Source organism: Phocoena sinus, chromosome X, assembly GCF_008692025.1.
Source record: "Phocoena sinus isolate mPhoSin1 chromosome X, mPhoSin1.pri, whole genome shotgun sequence".
Taxonomy (NCBI): Eukaryota; Metazoa; Chordata; class Mammalia; order Artiodactyla; family Phocoenidae; genus Phocoena; species Phocoena sinus.
The window spans coordinates 101826890-101847465 of record NC_045784.1 but is presented as its reverse complement, the minus strand read 5'-3'; the positions used below and the strand labels follow the sequence as shown (position 1 = coordinate 101847465).

General features: G+C 46.3%; 1 protein-coding gene across 1 annotated transcript; it reads right to left on the bottom strand.

The window, feature by feature from the left end:
- Positions 1-10552: 10552 nt before the first annotated feature.
- On the bottom strand, positions 10553-18914 carry AKAP14 (A-kinase anchoring protein 14). Its single transcript, XM_032618968.1, has 5 exons — positions 18824-18914; positions 18643-18734; positions 14037-14216; positions 11321-11373; positions 10553-10781 (listed from the first exon to the last, which is right to left on the bottom strand). Exons 1-5 carry the CDS (start codon positions 18912-18914, stop codon positions 10592-10594), a joined length of 606 nt encoding a protein of 201 aa, XP_032474859.1. The 3' UTR covers positions 10553-10591.
- Positions 18915-20576: the final 1662 nt, after the last annotated feature.

The window sequence follows — 20576 nt, the reverse complement described above, 5'->3', positions numbered from 1 at the left end:
ATTGGTTTACGGGAACAAGTGAGGGGGTGGAAAGTCCCTAAAGGCCCCACATTCCCCCCCTTTTTTTTTGTAACTAATTTCAATCATGGAATTTCAGTTTCTTTTTGCGAGTTTTGGTATTGTTGCCTTAGCATTAAAACTTGTACCGTACTAATGCGTTCTCTAATAAAGGCTATCAGGCGATTCAGAATGCATGGTCCAAAAGTTAAGAGCAACAATAAAATAATGAGGGGCCCTAACAAGGTGGAAACTAAAGTAGTAAGCCAGGGAGATTTATCAAACCACGATTGAAACCATCCTTTTTGATTTTTCCTTTCCTGTTGTCTTTTGTCCAGGCGCTCCCTAAGTTTGTCCATAGTTTTGGTAATAGCCCCAGAATGATCAATATAAAAACAGCATTCTTCTTTTAGTGCAGCACATAGTTCGCCCTCCTTAAGGAACAGCAGATCTAATCCCCTCCTGTTTTGCATTACCACCTCTGAAAGCGAGGTGAGGGATTCTTTTAACTGAGTTATGGAACTTTCTAATGCCCGGAGGTCAACATCTACAGCTTGCCTTAAGGCATCATAATAGTGGGGTTGTTGGATGAGGGCTGTTGTACCCGTTCCTACCCCGGCTGCCATTCCTAGTCCTAGGAGTACAGCCAGGGTGAGTGTTATGGGTTCCCTCTTAAACCTTCCTCTGCCCTCATATTCATCTAGAAAGGATGAATCTGAATGATAAATGAGTCTGGGGACCAGCTGAACTAACACACAAAAATCGGTTGAAGCTTTAAGGACCTCTAAAGAAATGCAGGGGGTCAATCCTGTGTTACATGCCCACCATCCATCCGGAGGAGGGAGGAGATACCCTGAGCCCTGTGGGAGGCTTAAATTGGCACAAAGATGTCGGTGGGACGAGGGGGGCCTTCCTACACGTGTACCGTTTCCTAATACTGAGGCCAGGGTCAATTTACTATTTCCTTCTTGTTTCCATCGACATTGATCTGGAGTGTTAACATTATTATAATTAGAATTATATCCTATAGCATCATAATAAGGGGGAGGAGCAGCATAGCAAAGCCAACATGATTTGGTAGCCTCCGGGTTTGTGGCATTTAAAACCTCAAAAGCCGCCTGGACCAATGAGAGCATTCGGTCCCGGGGGGTCTTGGGCTTGATTGTTATTCCTTTTGGCTCAGAAGTTTGGTTTCTTATCTCTGGTAACGCTGTGGGAGGGGCCAAAGGTAGCGAAGAGTGCCCTATCTCAGGGTTGGGGCTTATAGGAACTGGAGTAGGGGTTTCAATTTTTAGTTTGATGGTCATTAGTAATCCATCATTATATCCTTCTTTATAAAACCTGATTCCCCATGAATGGCCATTTATCCAGTTTTTATCCTTTTTTCCTGGTTCACTAAAAGAGATCTTAAGGGGATGGCACCATTTAGTACATTCAGGCCTATAAGTTAAGGGGTTGGTTGGGTGTGTATAATTGGCTGTCACCTTAATAAAGTCCCAGCCAGAGGTGGGCTTCCAATAGGTGTCTCCTGTGGTTTCACACCCCCAGCTTTTACAATAAAAATGTTCCTTTCCCCCACATTGATAATTTAGGGACCTATGGCGATGAAATCCCGGGCATACATAAAAGGTAGGGTTGCTAAGTTTCTGTCGCGTACCCGAGTTTTGGCAGCCGTATTGGCCGGCCCGACCGGGTATGGATGGGGCATTTTGACGATCATGGGAGTGTGCTGTGTCCCAATTGGGAGCTCCTATGGCTAATTTACAAACATCGGGGAAAAGGTCTGGCCACCAGGTCCAAGGAGCAGCAGTATGGCTAACAGACCATATTACATCTCCAGTTTGGGAAATTACCTGCCAGGTTAAATGCTGGGGCAGGTGAGGACTAAAATTACTCACAGTCAGTAGGGGTAACAAAGTTAAAGTTATAAATCTGATGATCGCAGAAGCTTGAGCTTGAGCGGGTTGCTGGTCTTTTGGGCTCGCCATTCCGATGTTGCAGATGCTGGTGCGGCCTTCACGTGTGAAGCGTGGATCCACGCAGCGATGCCATCTACCTTTATAGCCGTGGGGGTGGTGAGCAGGACGATGTATGGTCCTTTCCACCGAGGCTCTAGAGTCTGGGTTCGGTGCCGACGGACGTACACGGAATCTCCGACTTGGAAGGGATGAGCCTCTGCTGGTGTTCCTGGTCGGTAAGCCTCTGCCAGCTGGGACCACACCTCCTTTTGGACCAACTGGAGTCCCAACAGCCTAGCATATAAGTCAGTGTTATTATGGCAGTCAGGACTTAATTTCTCCCTTAGCGTAAAAAGAGGAGGTGGGGCCCCGTATAGTATTTCAAATGGAGTAAGATAATAGCGGGAGGGGGTATTTCTAGCCCGGAACAGGGCTAAGGGAAGGAGCACCGTCCAATCTGTACCGCCAGTCTCTATGGACAATTTAGTTAGGGTCTCTTTTAGAGTTCTATTCATTCTCTCTACCTGTCCTGAACTCTGGGGTCTATAGGCACAATGTAATTTCCAATCAGTCCCCAGGTATTTGGCCACACCCTGACTTACCTGGGCGACGAAGGCGGGACCATTATCTGATCCTATTACCTTTGGTGCCCCGAACCGGGGGAAAATTTCTTCTAAGATCTTTTTGGCCACCACAGTAGCTGTCTCCTTCTTCGTCGGGAAAGCTTCTACCCATCCTGAGAAGGTATCTATAAAAACTAGAAGATACCTGTTACCGTACCTTCCAGGGCATATTTCAGTGAAGTCGACCTCCCAATAGGCTCCTGGGCGGTCTCCTCTGAGCCTTTTTCCGATCTCAAGTTTTCCTTTATGGGAGTTTACCTGTTGGCATGGAATGCACTCTCGTGCAATCTGCTCAGCTATTTTGGTTAATCCAGAGGTATCATAACCTGTCTTATGTAATAGGGATACCATCTTCTTGGTTCCCAAGTGTGTCCATCTGTGAATCTGTTGTAGCATGGATTTTGCTTGTTGAGGAGATAATGTTCCTTTAGTTATGGCTGGGGTAATTGTTCCCCTATCATTTGGTTTCCCAGGACTCTCATCTGATAGTTCTAGTATGATTTCCCGTAGAGCCACTTCTCGTGCCACCCTATCTGCCAATTTGTTGCCTCTTGTCACCGGGGTATTGTCCTTCTGGTGTCCGGGGCAATGAATGATGCTGACTTTAGTGGGGAGCATGAGGGCAGCTAGCAGTGCCACTATTTCTTCTTTGTTTTTAATTTCTTTGCCCGCCGAGGTGAGCAACCCTCTTTGTTGGTAAATGGCCCCATGGACATGGGCGGTAGCAAATGCGTATCTACTGTCCGTATAGATGTTTACCTTTTTGTTTTCTGCTAGTTCCAATGCTCTAGTCATGGCGATTAGTTCAGCCCGTTGGGCCGATGTCCCTTGCGGTAATGCGGCTGCCCAGATGACCTCTTTCCCGTCTACCACGGCAGCTCCCGCCCGACGCTTACCTTCCTCTAGGAAACTGCTTCCGTCAGTAAACCAGGTAACGTCGGCGTTGGGGAGGGGCTGATCCATCAAGTCTGGTCTGCTACCGTGTGCTGCAGCCAGTACTTCCTGACAATCATGGATGACGGTAGTGCTTTCCAGGTCAGGGTCGGGTAGCAAGGTGGCCGGGTTGAGTCCTGTGGCTGAGGTAAACTTAATACGATCTGAGTTTAACAGCAGGGCTTGGTAATGAGTCATCCTGGCATTTGTTAGCCATCTGTCGGGTGGCTGGCGAATTACACTTTCTAATGCATGGGGGGCTGTTATCGTTAGGTTCTGCCCCAACGTCAGTTTGTCAGCATCTTTGACCAAAGCGGCCACCGCGGCGATTATTTTTAAACAGGCGGGCCATCCTGCTGCCACAGGATCCAATTTCTTTGATAGGTACGCAACCGGGCGATTCCAGGGGCCCAGTTTCTGAGTTAGTACTCCCTTTGCAATACCTTTATTCTCGGCCACGTACAGATGAAAAGGCTTAGTGATCCTTCCCCCGTTCCTTTTTTTAGGGCATTCTCTTGCCCAATGACCTTTTTCTTTACAGTAGGCACATTGGTCCTTGTCTAATGGCCGCCTTCTATCCGTTGTTCGCCCTTCCTGTCTATTTCTGTCTCTACTGTTTCCTCCTCTGACTACAGTGGCCAGTATCTTACTCAAATGTCTTTCTTGCCTCTTATCTCATCTTACCTCACGAGCCTCTTGTTCCTTCTGCTTTCTTTCTTCTCTTTCTTCTTCTGTCTCCCTCTTATTATATACCTTATCTGCCTCTTTTACTAAGTCCTGAAGGGAGAAACCTTGTAGGCCATCCAGCCTTCGTAACTTCTTTCTAATATCAGGGGCCACCTGGTCAATAAAGGCCATTGCTATGGTGGCCTTATGTTCCTCAGAGGTTGGATCATAAGGAGTGAATCGTCTAAAAGCCTCCATTAAGCGTTCTAGGAACACGGTTGGCGATTCCTGGGGCCCCTGAGTTACCTCTCTTACCTTAGCCAAATTCGTGGGGCGCCTGGCCGCTCCATGGAGACCCGCCACCAGAGCCTGGCGATACATTTTCAGGTGCTCCTTACCTTCCGGGGTATTAAAGTCCCAATTCGGCCTGACGAGTGGAAACCCGGCATCAATCTCGTTAGGCAACTAGGTAGGTTGTCCATTGGCGGCTAACACATTGTTTTTAGCCTCCAGGAGAACCCGTTGCCTCTCCTCAGTTGTGAGGAGAGTCTGGAGGAGCTGTTGACAATCATCCCAGGTGGGTTGGTGGGAGAAGACAAGAGACTCTATTAAAGCAGTAAGAGCCTGTGGGTTTTTAGAGAAAGTAGGGTTATGCATCTTCCAATTATAAAGATCTGCAGAGGAAAAGGGCCAGTATTGAAGGGGTCTATTCCCGTGGTTATCGGGGGGGCCATATTCTCTAAGGGGTAAAGCAGTAGAATCTGGGGAAACAGCCCTCTGGCTTCTGGTGCCCGCCGAGGGACCCCCCCTTTCCGCCATAACAGGTGGCCCTACTGGTGCGGAGGGTTGTGAAGCTGGGGGTCCTAGGGGCGACATGGGATTTAGGGCCGGAGGATAAGGAGGTGGGGAATCTAGAAGAAGCAAATCAGACTGCAGGTCAGGATATATCGCCTTTGGCGGGTCCGGGGCAGCAGATGACTTTTCCGTGTCTGGGGTTTTCTTCAGGGCCAATATCTCCGATTGTGCTGGAGCGCATGCAGACGTGCCTGTTGAGGAAACAAAGGGCCGGACCCACGGAGGCGGGGAGAGAACTAGATCTTCCCAGACCAAGATATATGGTATCTGGTCTGGGTGTCCGTGGGGTCCTGTGTTAAAGACCCTAGACTTGACTAGCCCAACCTTATCTAACAAAAAAGATCCTTCGGGTGGCCACCCTGTCTGAAATGTAGGCCACTCAGAGGTACACAGCGTTTGCCATTTTCCTTTCCTTACTTCTACCGAAAGGTTGTGGGCCCTAGCCCTAACTTCGGTCCAGTGGCTTAGGGTAAGAGAAAGAGGAGTCGTCATAGTTTGTCCCATTGTCGTCCGTCAAAAGAAAGATAATAGTACAGAAAAACAATAAAATTTCAAAAGACACACATTGATATTGCCGCCGCGAACTTAAACCCGAAACCAACTCAAATTCAGATGGCAGCTTATATAACCTGCCAGAACCAGCCGCCGCGAACTTAAACCCGAAACCAACTCAAATTCAGATGGCAGCTTATATAACCTGCCAGAACCAGATGAAGGGGAGACAAAATTTGTTTCTCCTTCCAGATGGACCACCAGGGCGTCCCCCGGGGCCCGTGGACACCAGCTTTCGGCACGTCTGCCTAGCCAGGAGTCCAATACAGATTCCACAGCAAGCCGGTTCGCACGGCTTTTTCCTAATGGCGGCTGGCAACAAACAAACGACAAACAAACAGACAATTGGGCTCGAGCCTACCTGATACCTCCGACTCCCGATGTTCTTGTGACCCGGGGGCGAGTGGGGATCCCGGACGAGCCCCCAAATGTTAGACCCAAACGGTCTACGAGGGATTCCAACTCGCCCAAGAACCGCCAAGAGTCGAGAGCCGCTGCAACACGCAAGAGGTTTATTAGGAGCCGATGCACCGGGGTTCCCTGAACCTCACGCAGGAGGCCGATGGGGAACCCCTAAAAGCGGAATCACATACTTTTTATAGGTTTATTTACTCATAGGGCGGGTATATTCTCACAATGATTGGGTAAATGTGGTGACTTTTGAATTCATTGGCTTAGGAACTTTTGTCCCACCTTCTGGCCGTTATAGTTGTCTGTTCATTGTGGCGGTTAGGGCGTATACCTATTACGGGCAACTGGAAAATTACCCGCTGTCTGGCAAGTCCCCGTCAACTGAAAAACTCCAAGAATTGGTTTCGATAGGGAGAAGGAGTGGCGCACGATAGGGAGAAGAATTGGTTTCGATAGGGAGAAGGAGTGGCGCACGATAGGGAGAAGAATTGGTTTACGGGAACAAGTGAGGGGGTGGAAAGTCCCTAAAGGCCCCACACAGCCAGAAATAAATAAATTAATTTTTTAAAAAAAGCACAGACCCCAGAGACGGGCATGAGATGCTAAGGCTGCTGCTGCTGCCACCAAGAAGCCTGTGTGCGAGCACAGGTCACTATCCACACCCCGTTTCCGGGGAGCCTGTGCAGCCCGCCACTGCCAGGGTCCCGGGATCCAGGGACAACTTTCCCGGGAGAACGCACGGCACGCCTCAGGCTGGGGCAACGTCAATCCGGCCTCTGCTGCCACAGGCTCGCCCCGCACTCCGTGCCCCTCCATCCCCCCCAGCCTGAGTGAGCCAGAGTCCCTGAAACAGCTGCTCCTTTAACCCCATCCTGTCTGAGTGAAGAACAGACGCCCTCCGGCGATGTACACGCTGAGGCAGGGCCAAATCCAAAGCTCAGCCCCTGGGAGCTGTGAGAACAAAGAAGCGAAAGGGAAATCTCTCCCAGCAGCCTCAGAAGCAGTGAATTAAAGCTCCACAATCAACTTGATGTACCCTGCATCTGTGGAATAGCAGAATAGACAACGAATCATCCCAAATTGAGGAGGTGGGCTTTGAGAGCAAGATTTATGATTTTTTTCCCCTTTTCCTCTTTTTGTGAGTGTGTATGTGTATGCTTCTGTGAGAGATTTTGTCTGTATAGCTTTGCTTCCACCATTTGTCCAAGGGTTCCATCCGTCCGTTTTTTTCTTAAAAATTATTTTTTATTTTAATAACTTTATTATTTTTATCTTATTTTATTTTACTTCTTTCTTTTTTCCTTTTTTCCCTTCCATCCCTCCTTCCTTCCTTCCTTCCTCCCTCCCTCCCTCCCTTCTTTATTTCTTTCTTTCTCTCTTTCTTTCTACTTCTATTAATTCTTTCCTTCTACTTTTTCTCCCTTTTATTCTGAGCCGTGTGGATGAAAGGCTCTTGGTGCTGCAGCCAGGAGTCAGTGCTGTGCCTCTGAGGTGGGAGAGCCAACTTCAGGACACTGGTCTACAAGAGAGCTCCCAGCTCCACACAGTATCAAATGGCGAAAATCTCCCAGAGATCTCCATCTCAACACCAGCACCCAGCTTCACTCAACGACCAGCAAGCTACAGTGCTGGACCCCCTATGCCAAACAACTGGCAAGACAGGAACACAACCCCACCCATTAGCAGAGACGCTGCCTAAAATCATAAGTCCACAGACACCCCAAAACACACCACCAGACATGGACCTGCCCACCAGAAAGACAAGATCCAGCCTCATCCACCAGAACACAGGCACTAGTCCCCTCCACCAGGAAGCCTACACAACCCACTGAACCAACTTTAGCCACTGGGGACAGACATCAAAAACAAGGGGAACTACGAACCTGCAGCCTGCAAAAAGGAAACCCCAAACACAGTAAGATAAGCAAAATGAGAAGACAGAAAAACACACCGCAGATGAAGGAGCAAGATAAAATCCCACCAGACCTAAGAAATGAAGAGGAAATAGGCAGTCTACCTGAAAAAGAATTCAGAATAATGATAGTAAAGATGATCCAAAATCTTGGAAATAGAATAGGCAAAATGCAAGAAACATTTAACAGGGACCTAGAAGAACTAAAGAGGAAATGAACAACGATGAACAACACAATAAATGAAATGAAGAATACTCTAGATGGGATCAATAGCAGAATACCTGAGGCAGAAGAACGGATAAGTGACCTGGAAGATAAAATAGTGGAAATAACTACTGCAGAGCAGAATAAAGAAAAAAGAATGAAAAGAACTGAGGACAGTCTCAGAGACCTCTGGGACAACATTAAACGCACCAACATTCGAATTATAGGGGTTCCAGAAGAAGAGAAAAAGAAAGGGACTGAGAAAATATTTGAAGAGATTATAGTTGAAAACTTCCCTAATATGGGAAAGGAAATAGTTAATCAAGTCCAGGAAGCACAGAGAGTCCCATACAGGATAAATCGAAGGAGAAATACGCCAAGACACATTAATCAAACTGTCAAAAATTAAATACAAAGAAAACATATTAAAAGCAGCAAGGAAAAAACAGCAAATAACACACAAGGGAATCCCCATAAGGTTAACAGCTGATCCTTCAGCCGAAACTCTGCAAGCCAGAAGGGAGTGGCAGGACATACTTAAAGTGATGGAGGAGAAAAACCTGCAACCAAGATTCCTCTACCCAGCAAGGATCTCATTCAGAGTTGATGGAGAAATTAAAACCTTTACAGACAAGCAAAAGCTGAGAGAGTTCAGCACCACCAAACCAGCTTTACAACAAATGCTAAAGGAACTTCTCTAGGCAGGAAACACAAGAGAAGGAAAAGACCTACAATAACGAACCCAAAACACTTAAGAAAATGGGAATAGGAACATACATATCAATAATTACCTTAAATGTAAATGGACTAAATGCTCCCACCAAAACACACAGATTGGCTGAATGGATACAAAAAGAAGACCCAGGGCTTCCCTGGTGGCGCAGTGGTTGAGAGTCCGCCTGCCGATGCAGGGGACACGGGTTGGTGCCCCAGTCCAGGAAGATCCCACATGCTGCGGAGCGTCTGGGCCCGTGAGCCATGGCTGCTGAGCCTGCGCGTCCAGAGCCTGTGCTCCACAATGGGAGAGGCCACAACAGTGAGAGGCCTGCATACCGCAAAAAAAAAAATTTCTTAGGAATTCCCTGGTGGTCCAGTGGTTAGGACTCGGCGTTTTTCACTGCCTAGGGCCCGGGTTCAATCCCTGGTTGGGGAACTAAGACCCCACAAGCTGCGCAGGTGGCCAAAAAAATTTTTTTAAATAAAAATTTTGTTCTCTAAGAACATTACTTTTTGTTACTGGTTCCTAGAGACTGAATGGGTTTGTTCTCTGATTTTCATTCAGTAGGCAAGGTAGTTTAAATGCAACAATTTTGTGATATATGAATATTGTGGATTTTCATTGGATTCTCCTGTCTCCTCCACAGAGTAGATACTCAACAAATGCTTGTTGAATAAATGAAAGAAAATATATTAATTTATTTCAGAACTTTATCATATCTTTTATCAAGGTTTTTTCAGGAAAGATCTGCCAAAGAATAGCTTCAGTAGCATGTTCTTTGGGAAAGAGGAGGGAAGAATAAAAGGGCTAAAAGTATTTTTTTTTCAGCCTATTAGAGTTACTGCTGCAAACTGTGTTTTAGTCACCTGAGCCATAAGTCAAACGGGAGGGCTATTGTATTTGAAATATATTTTTTGTTCTCCAAGGAGACTTACCTAGTTCCCCCCCCTCACCTGTTGCTCTGATGAGATTTTCCCTCCTTTTTAATTTATTGCACAAATGCAGCAGTTAAAAAAGAAGAAGAAAGAAAAAGTACCCACAGTCCTACCCCATCAATTGTCTTTAGTATTCTTTGTTCCCTTCCAGTGCTTGTGTACATAAATACATATTCTGATGTACCTGTAAGTAATCACTCATAATTTTGTCTTTGGTGTTTTAAAACCTTGCAGCCAGGCGAGACAACCTCACAGGAATGGTAGGAATGATCTGGTGTGAGGATGGGAAGAAGACAAGAAATAGTAAGGGTGGCGATTGAACCTTCCCTGTTTCATTGCACCCAATCCTCAAGCCACCCTGGTGCCATCACAGTTGTGATGCTGTGTTGTGTCAGGCAGCACACCCAGTTTCATAGTTTCAGAATGTATTATTTAACAGTGAGGCTTAACTTGCAGTAAATAAAGGGGTCTGTGAGTAGGGAAACTCTTCAGACTGGTTATATTATGAGCTGTAGAACTGTTACCATTTTTCTGTTCCCTAGTTGTGCCCATGAAAGAGGTGTGTCCAGGCTAGAGACTTAGGCTCAAATGGGGGAACAGGCAGCCAAGGACCAATCTCAGTTTGGTCTGACAGGTGAATTTTAGCAACTCCCTAAACTCAACTTTTGTACCTGTAAGACAGTGATGCAGATAGTGATGGGAAAAACCTTTTAGAAAATAGAAGACAACTTAACTGGTTACTCTGCTAATGTGATGGAAGTTGCCAACTGGAAAATGAATGAATACAAAGAAAACCAATGCAGCTGGATTGTGTGCCACAAGTTTATTATTCAATACTATTCTGTGGTTTGATGTACAGTATTGTATTTTTAACACACTCCGATGAGCAATCTATTCCTAAAATATTCTGGAAGATTCTGACACTGTTGAATTGGAAGATATTTGAATTCATTAAAATATATTTGGCCTCAATAATGTCCCTCAGGCATTTCTCTTGAAAGTGAGTCATTCCTGGTCTGCAGAGGAAGAAAAACAAACACAACAGAAGCTTTTAAAATGAAACAAAACATTGAGCCAGGGATTGATTACCTGTTTACTCTGTTACATTTCTAGTGAGCAAAATGCCTTTTGTGGGTGGGGGGCAAAGGTCGTCTCTGTTCCTTAGGCCCATTCAATAAAAGGCTTAATGAGTTTATATGTAAAGATTCTTTAAGAGAGAGCTGTACAAATAAAAGGAATTATTATATGTGAGTTCGTTCCATGTGACTGTGAAGTTTCACATAGAAACAGTAGACATGACCTACCTTGGCCCCACCCTACTCCAGCAACTAATCCTCACATTTATAATCACTGAAAAACGAGACACTAAAAATAAAAACAATTTTCTAGAACAAAGGCAGACTCCTACTTTCAGCCCATCTTAATGGAGTAGGTGGTCCAAAGAAGACAAGTGACCATTACGTAAATTACCTGTGGCTGTGGGCCTGCTGGGCTTCTGGAGTGTGATGAGTTTTCCCACCACCCTTTTAAAGTAAGTCTCTAAAATGTTCATTACCTGTGGACCAATGAATGGCTCTCAAAGACGTAAGAGACATCAATGGGTGTATCCTAAGAGAAAAAGACACCTGTCAGCCAAGACCGGTCACAGCAACTCATGATTCTTTCCATTGCTACAAGTGTCCATAAGTAGACTCCTCAATTTCTAGAATTCATTTTCCCTGTGAGTTGGAGGTCTGTAGGTAGTAGTTCTTTTTCACTCCAAACCTGTGTTCCCCAAAAGATCTTTTTGGCAACAAATAAGAGTATCCACAAAATTGAAAACAAGTCAAGAGAGGCTGTGCTCTCATTACTAAGAGCATGAGGAAGTCATGTGCCTTCTTTATGTGCTCCAGTTTCACTCAACCAACAGTACCAACTTACCTCGTAAGGATGGCCTAAGAATGAAACCATATAGATGGACATGGTTCAAAAACATTTTAAAAGCAGCATAAAAATCTAGGTTGTAATGCCGTCTCAGTGGTCCCCATCCAGTGTCCCCTCCAAAATTATACTCGGAATTCTGAGCGAGAGCCAGGCTCCCAAGCCCTCTCTCTGTATGGTCTCTTGTCATGGTCTCATTCACCTCCAGCAGCCTCACTTTCCGATCTTAGAGCTTGCCAGTTAGCAAGACAGCTGATGGCGGGATATATGACCAGGAGAAGTGAGAACTCACAGATTTTACCTCTAGATCACTCCAGGTTCCAAACTCTCCAACTAGGTAAGTTTGTACTAGGATAGGATGAATATAGGACATAGTTGGCTCACTGTGTGGTCATATATAAAGCCTTAGAGTCAGGTAGAGCCTCAAATAACTTTGAAAGGATGAAAGCAGAGGGGAAATAACATTTTTATGTCTGCTGTATTCCAGGCATTATGCTTGGTACCAACCCTGTTCTAAGGACCCTAGCCTTGGATTCATACATGTTATTTGGACTCCTTTCACACCAGCTATCAACATATTTCATATTCACGGTCGACCTAGTGGCTACAAGCAGTCATTCCTTCAAGTATTTATTGAGTGCCTGCTATTTACCAGGCTTTGTTTTACAGCAAGACAGAAATCCCTGCCTTCCTGAAGCTTACATTCTGGTGGGGGAGCAGGGTATAACAAGATAAGAAGTTACATAGAAGATCAGAAGGTGATAAAGTGCTATGGAGGAAAAGCAAAATCATGGGGGTGGGGTAGAAAGTGCAGTGGAGGAGGTGAGCCAGCAGGCTGTGCACGTACCTAGGGGAGAGGGTTCCAGTCAAAGGGAACAGCAAGCGCAGAAGCCCTGAGGAGGGACAATACCTGGCTTATTTAAGGAGTGGCAAGATCAGAGTGGCTGGAGCAGAGTAAGTGAGGGGGAAGGAGTAACGGGAAAGTCGAAATAACAAAGAACCAGATCACACAAGGCCTGTAGGCCCTCATTACTCAAAGTATGGTCTGTGGACCTGCAGCATCAGCATCACCTGGGAGCTTCTTTGTAATGCAGAAGTTTGAGCCCCAGACCTGCTGAATCAGAATCTTCCTTTTAACAAGACCCCTGAGTAATTCACATGCACTTTGAAGTTTGAAAAGCATGTTGGAATGTTCAAAACAGACGCGTGACATAACTTCATTTTTCCAAGGCTCACTCCGGCTGGCTGAAAAGAGACAGGATGTGGGTAAGGGTGGAAGCAGAGAGACTAGTTAGAAGCCTGTTGAAATAACCTTGGTGAGAGATGATGGTGTCTTGGCCCAGGGTGGTAGAGGTGGAGTGAGAAGAAACGCTTGGATTCAGGGCCTTTTTTTTTAAATTGTTTTTTGGCTGCGTTGGGTCTTCATTGCTATGCGTGGCTTTCTCTAGTTGCAGCGAGCGGGGTCTACTCTTAGTTGCAGTGCGCGGGCTTCTCATGGCGGTAGCTTCTCTTGTTGTGGAGCATGCGCTCTAGGTGCGCAGGCTTCAGTACTTGTGGCACGTGGGCTCAGTAGTTGTGGCTCGCGGGCTCTAGAGCACAGGCTCAGTAGTTGTGGTGCACGGGCTTAGTTGCTCTGCGGCACGTGGGATCTTCCCAGACCAGGGCTCGAACCCGTGTCCCCTGCATTGGCAGGCAGATTCTTAACCACTGCGCCACCAGGGGAGTCCCGTCAGGGCCTATTTTTGAAGGTAGGACCAACAGGATTTCCTAATGGATGTGAGTGAAAAAGAAGAGTCAAGGATGACCCCCAGGATTTTGGCCATCAGCTGAGATGAGAAAGGCGCAGGTAGGTCGGACTTGGAAAGGCAAATCAGTTCAGTTTCGGATACAATAAGTGAGATGTTTATTAAACATCCAAGTGGCAGAAATCTGGGCTGGAGATAGGAATTTGGGAATCATAAGGTAGAGGTGGCATTTAAAGCCAGGAGACTGGATAAGATCATCAAGTAGGTTAGGCTAGAGAAAAGATCCAAGGCCTGAGTTTTGGGACATTCCAACATGAAGAGGTTGGTGAGAGGAGGAGAGGCCAGTAGACCAGTAGAGAACGAATGGTCAGTGAGGCAGGAGGAAAACCAGGAGAGAATGTTGTTCTAGAAGCCAAATGGAATATTTCACGGAGGAGGGAGTGATCAGCTATGGCAAGTGCTGCAGATGGGCCAAGCGAGATGAAGACAGAAATATGACTGTTCTGTTTCACAAAGAAGGGGCCCATCAATGGCCTTGACAAGAGAAGTCTCTATTCTCGTCGAAGCCTCACCGAAGGGAACAGGGCAGAAAAGGAAAGCGCTTACCGGAGGTTTGTTTGTGTTGATCTTGATGGTGAAGTAGACACTGGCAGTGGTTCGTGCTATGGGTCTCCGAGCAGTTGGGACGCTCCAGTGTACACAGTAGATGTAGTGGAAGCTGTGAAACACATCTTCCCTCTTTAAAAACTCTGTGTAGTGCACCCAGCGGCCTTGATACTTCCAGTTCTGTTTCATAGGAAAAAATAAAAAGCACACAAAGGAAGAAAAGCAGACTTGTGTTCAAGCTGTCTAGACGAAGGCAGCGCATAACAGTAGGGGTTACAGCCCTGCTTCTGGATCCATTTCTAACACTTTTGACTGGGATTCAAACTACAGTCAACCCCCGCTTATCTCCACAGGTAGGGGAGAGAAAAGGTGGAGCTAAAACGTCAGATAAGTGAATAGTGCAGACATCGCTTGAGATTACAAAATGCTTAGAACACGTGTTCTGCTCACTGTACTCCAGAAGACCTAAAGGTGTGACTAGAAAGTAAGGGGGCTGATTTCACAAGCTGTTTTGGAAAGTCAGACTCAATTCATTAGAGCCCTAGGTGGTAGGTAAAATAAGGTCAGAAAAGGAATAGATCAGGCAAGGGATCATTCAGATCCCTCAGATCCCTTGGAGAAGCTTCCCCCTCCAAAGCACAGATCTTACTAACACCTAGGGTCTGCACAAGGCATGATGTAGCCTTGAGTCTGAGCACCAGGCCTTGAATGCGAGAGGTGTTCAACAAGTCCAACAGAACACCGTTGCACTGGCTATTGGGGCACAGAAAGCTTCCTAAAAAAGATCTTGAATTAAGATGCAGGTCCACAGAAGGAAGGAAGTAGGATTGTCTAACAATCCCACTGATGTAGAGAGAGAGTTTGGGAGGAGATGGTAAAAAGACTTTAGGCCTTCCTTTAAAAAAAAAAAAATGTAGGCTGGCCTTCTGCCTCAGCTAACTTTATTTCAAACTTATACCCAATTGGCTGTTCAGTTAGCCAGAGAGGAGCACCAGACTCTAGATTCCTTGAGATCAGTTCTGTGTCTTCTTACATAGATCATTTTCCCTTTCATTGAAGGAGTCTGACAGCCAACCCCATGAGGCCCGTTGGAGCATGTCTTTTTTCCCCCAACCTTTCTGTGTTACTTGATATACTTTTTCAGGCTAATGTTTAATCTGTCACACAATCACAGACTTTGTAGCATTGGAGTGGTCCCTAAAGATCATCTAACAAGGCCCCTCACTTTGCAGATGAGGATCCTGGGGCCTAGAAATAGGAAGGGACAATCCCACACAACAGCTGGGACCCAGGCTCCCGAGCAGCCAGCTCGGAGGGCTCCCGAGCAGTGCTCTCTCCACCCCATCAGATGTCTCAGTTCTAGGATTTTCTAAAGCAGCCTTAGACGCAGTAAATTCAGCTATCTCCATCAGGCCACTCTCTTCCCATTTTTATCTCTGTGCAGTGAGTGTGTGTTATCCCATGTTTTATCATTTTTACATAACATTGCTTCATATACTCACTTCCAGGAAGCAGTATCTCATTGTGCTACTCTACCATGGATGGCTTAGCCAATTACATATTACTGGACACTCAAAATCAACAGGCACCTGGAAGTATATGCACAAAACTGTTATCGATGATAAGTGACATTTGAGGGAGTAGATCTGGGAACTTTCATTTTCTACTTTGTGTCTTTTTGCTCAGAGTTTTTTTTTTAATAATGATGTCTTATTGTAAAAATATTTTAAGTATGGTGATAGGCATGGGGGATTTTCCAGTTTTTCTTATATTAAGAACTTATTTGTATATTCTTGTTGCAAGATTGCATTCCTGAAGAAAATTAACCAATTATTATGCCCACTGGCAATGTATAAGTGCACCGGTTCCCTCCCCACAAACACACAAGCCTTGTGATACCAGATTTAATCATTCTTTTTTGGGGGGGGGCGCACCGCATGGCATGCGGGATCTTAGTTCCCAAGGGATTGAACCCGTGCCCCCTTTCACATTGCAATGCCTTAAGATCTTTTGAATTTGCATTTTTCATTGATAGTAAACTGCATTATTTCTGTCATCAAAAAGTACTTTTCCTGTTAAGGTGGAAGAAGTATATCAGACAGACCTATGATCAAAACTTCATTTTGCTGGTTAATCAGAAAGACTTTGGGGCTTCCCTGGTGGTGCAGTGGTTAAGAGTCCACCTGCCAATGCAGGGGACACGGGTTCGTGCCCCGGTCCGGGAAGATCCCACATGCTGCGGAGCGGCAGGGCCCGTGAGCCATGGCCGCTGAGCCTGTGCGTCCGGAGCCTGGGCTCCGCAACGGGAGAGGCCACAGCAGTGAGAGGCCCGCGTACCGCAAAAAAAAAAAAAAGAAAGAAAGAAAGACTTTGAACAAATTGCCCAACCTCTCTGAGCCTCAAGATTCGTCATCTGTAAAATGGGTACGCTGAGGTACCTATACACAGATTTGTTGTGAGGATTAAATGAGATAATGCATGTGAAGTGCTTAGTGGTGCTTGGCACATAGCAGTGCTCACTCAGGAAATGGTAACTCCTAATTTGCTGTCCCCTGGTGTATGGTGGACTCTGGGAAATCTGCAATAGGCTTGAGAAAGTTCTCCATCAGAAATGCCTAGCACTTAGATGATAGACTTCACTTCTAGGGCTTGCTGCATTAGTGGGGCTGGGAACAGGGTGATTTTATGTCAGGAGTTATATAGAGCTTTTACCTTTTCCATCACCTTCTACTTTCTAATTTTCTGTGTCCTCACAACAGCCCTTGACTTAGCTTTTCATCTGTGATAGCTTTTCATCTGTGAAGAATAATGGTATGGAGAGAATAAATCTGTTCATGTATTCAACACATATTTATAGAACATCCTCTATGTACCTGACCTTTCTAAGGCCTGGGGACAGAGCAATGAACAAAAGTCTCTGCCCTCATGGATCATGTGGTCTGGTGATGGAAAAAAGGCAATAGCGTAAATAAAATCTAATATCATAGGTAGAGGTAAGTGCTAGTGGAAGAAAAAAGAGGAGAGATGGGTGCAATTTTAGATGAGGTGGCCGGGAAATGCCTCAGTGAGCAAAAGGCGTCCTAACAAAGACCTGAAGAGAGGGAAAGTGCAAACCATGAGAGTAGATCTCAGGCAAGAGGGTTCCAGCAGAGGGAACAGCAAGTGCAAAGGCCCTGAGTTGGGAGCATGCCTGGCAGTTGAACAGCAAGGAGGCAAGTATGGCTGGAGTGAGGAAGGTGAATGGGGAGAAGGTGGTGGGTGATGGAGTCTGAGCAGTCAGTTGGGAGGAAGTGGGGATGGAGACTCAGATTATGTCGGGCCCTATAGGCCACTGTCCGGACTGACCTTTGCCTTTTACTCAGAACCAGTAGAATCTGCAGGGGAACATTTTCCTGCTTGTTCTGTGTCCAATTTCAGTCTGATTCACAGACTTTGGGTGCAGCAGGCAGGAACTTTTGCCCCAACCCAAATGGGAGATGTGCTCCAGAGCAGGAAGGCCCAAGAGTAACTAGTTCTTTGCACCGTTTCTCTTCACTGTGCTCTTGATACCCCTTGCAATGGCAATGGCGAGCCGTGCCGCAATCACGGATGGAGGGTGTGGAGCCAGGAACCCCTGACCTTTTTCCTCCTTCCCACCTGACCAAGCCTTCCTGGGCCTGGGAAAGTGCCCTTAGGGTGGAAGGCTTGGATGGGCTGATCAGAGGAACAGAGACAGCTGGAGACTTCTCCCAGGCTGGGGGAGTTTGCCTCCACCAATTTCAACTGGTTTCTCTCCTAAGGAAATACAGTGAGTGGGGATTTCAGGCCATTCTTCTTCATCCACCCCGCCATTTATGCAAAGCCACCCAGGGCCTTCTCCCCAGAGCTGCTGGGATAAGCCACACAAATAGGTCAGAGCCAGGACCAGGAGGAAAAAGAAAAGAAATTCATGAGCATGTGCATCTGACTGTACAGTGAATACATTCCAAAGCTAAATCAAAAAGACTCGTGATCTGTGTGCATCCCCTCTGTTAATATGAGAACTCTAAAGCTGGGGCTGGAGAACCCCTATTTTAGAGGGGCATCTCCCTCCTTAGGCCACTAGGCCCCCATTTAGAGCAGCAGCATGGGGAAATTGCTTAGCTGAGAATATCCGATTTTCCTAGGGAAGTGTACGGTGAGGAAGACACAAACACTGGAAAATACAATTGGCTTTTCACCTTCAAAGACTATCCCATCTTGACTTTGCAACCCAGTTGAGGACAGTTTTTATTTATTCAGGTCGCCTGTGATATCATTGCTTAGGCTTCCTAGAAGGACTTCCACTTTGCATCAAACAGGAGCCTTTTTTTTTTTTTTTTTTTTTTTTTTGCGGTACGAGGGCCTCTCACTGTTGTGGTCTCTCCCGTTGCGGAGCACAGGCTCCGGACGCGCAGGCTCAGCGGCCATGGCTCACGGGCCCAGCCGCTCCGCGGTATGTGGGATCTTCCCGGACTGGGGCACGAACCTGTGTCCCCTGCATCGGCAGGCGGACTCTCAACCACTGCGCCACCAGGGAAGCCCAAACAGGAGCCTTTTAATTGTTCTTCCCCTTTGTGTGCTGAGCTGGAGTGGTCAATGGACTTACCGAAATGAAATCTTCAATTTGTTTACGGCCCCTTTCTTCTGTGAATTCACCCTGTGTGATCCAGTTGATATTTTTGATGGGGTTTTCGGCTTCTGCAAACAAGGTATGAGTTTATTAGTTGCTTCCTAGTGTGCTGTTACATAATGAGACCATCCTTTACGCACCCCAACAGGATTACTACCTTCCATGGACTTGACAGCAGCAGCGATGGCATTCTTGGCTAAAGCTAGAGCTAGTTCAGTTACATTTTGAGTGTCTTCTGTATCCATCATCTGGCTTGTAGGGACCTTTATCCACATCTACTTCCTTCTGAAATTTGACATTTTTAGTCACATTCATTTTCTTTTGGCTTGGAAAAAAAACTCAAAAAGTTACTTTTTGCGTGTGTGTGTGTGTGTGTGTGTGTGCGCGCGCACATGTGTGTACACTCTCGTCTAAGTACAGACTATCTCTTGAAGAATCATAAGACACAGGAAACGGTGTTGAGGTCCATATTCCCGAACACCAAGGATTTGCCAATTCTCATAACCATGAAGAACTTCAGCAAGACATAGCCGAATGATTCCTAACTTCCTTAGAGTTCTAACAATATTGATTTCTTGTTGAGTCTTTCTTAGAACTTCAACCCCTGCTTTAGGCCACTGAGGGCACGCGACTCTTTAAAAAAGTATATCAAAATGATTAGAGGCAGTACAGTATAGGAGAGGTTCGTTTTTCAGGTTTTTCTCTCTTGGATTTTCCAGGTATACAATTATCCGCCGGAAACTATCATTTTTTATCTCTTTTTCTACGATATATGTGTTAGCTTTGGGTAACACAGAAAAATGGAAGTGAAAGTGGATATGGTGAGCCTGCTTCTTTTGCGTCGGGCTTCAGTGTGTGTGCTTTCTGGTGTCACACCAGTAAGTATGATGCTGGCTCATGGCTTGAGATTTATTCAGAAAACATTTGTCTGCTCCTATTTTAGTAAGATGTTTATAAGTGATAACTAAAATTTTCCAAATGCTTTTAGCATTTGTTGAGACTGTGGAAATTAGAGTCATCAGGGCTGTGAAGGGTTCATCACAGAGCTAGAAGTCTTTGCACGTTTTCCATCTTTTTCCCTTGAGTCTTGGATTCCTTCTTTCCCTGCTATACTGAAGTCTCCTCACAGAGTAGTCACTCACTTCTAGCGCCAGTTATAAATCCCTTGTAGGCAATCCCTGCATGGTGGGCCCTGCGTGAAAGTGGCTTGCTCACTCCCAGGGGAGCTATTTATTTTTGTAAAAATAGCAACTCCCAATTTGGGGTGTTTAATGGGCCTCGTTCCATTTAGCTCTTAGCACAGCGCTGTGAGATCGTGGCTGGAGACCTTCCCTGTGCCCTTCCAGGCCCACTCTCCCCACCTCCCCCGCTCTCTGCCCTGGAACGCTGACCTGCTGGGACTGCAGCAGTGGGCTCTCCCATGCCCTCTGGCTGAAGGGAGAAGAGTGAGCTCCGGGCATGTATTCACCGGGGTTCTCCGCCTCCAGGGTCACCTGTGGCTGGCTGAGTGGAGGAGGTGTCCATCTGTCCTGGGGAAGCTTGCTCACAACTTGTCAGTCTGGTGAGGGTAACCTTCCTCTCCCCTCAACCCCATGGCCCCACTGTTACCAGCCCCTCCTTTCCCTACCCTCTGCTCACACCTTTGTAAATATTCCCTTTACTTAACACTTCTCCACCTCTCCTATTCTCTATATGCCAACAATTTCCTGCTGGGGCCCTGAGTCATAAAGAGAGGGACTCCTGTTACCATGTGAGATGAGGAAGCCAAGCTCACACCAGACCATCCGGCTCCACAGCCTGTGCTCTTAATCACCCCACTCTCCTCCCTCCAAGGTTCACAAAGAGTCCTGGGGCCCTGATCTCACATTTCCGTCTGCCGTCCAGAATGTGCTCACTCTCTTTCTGCGAGC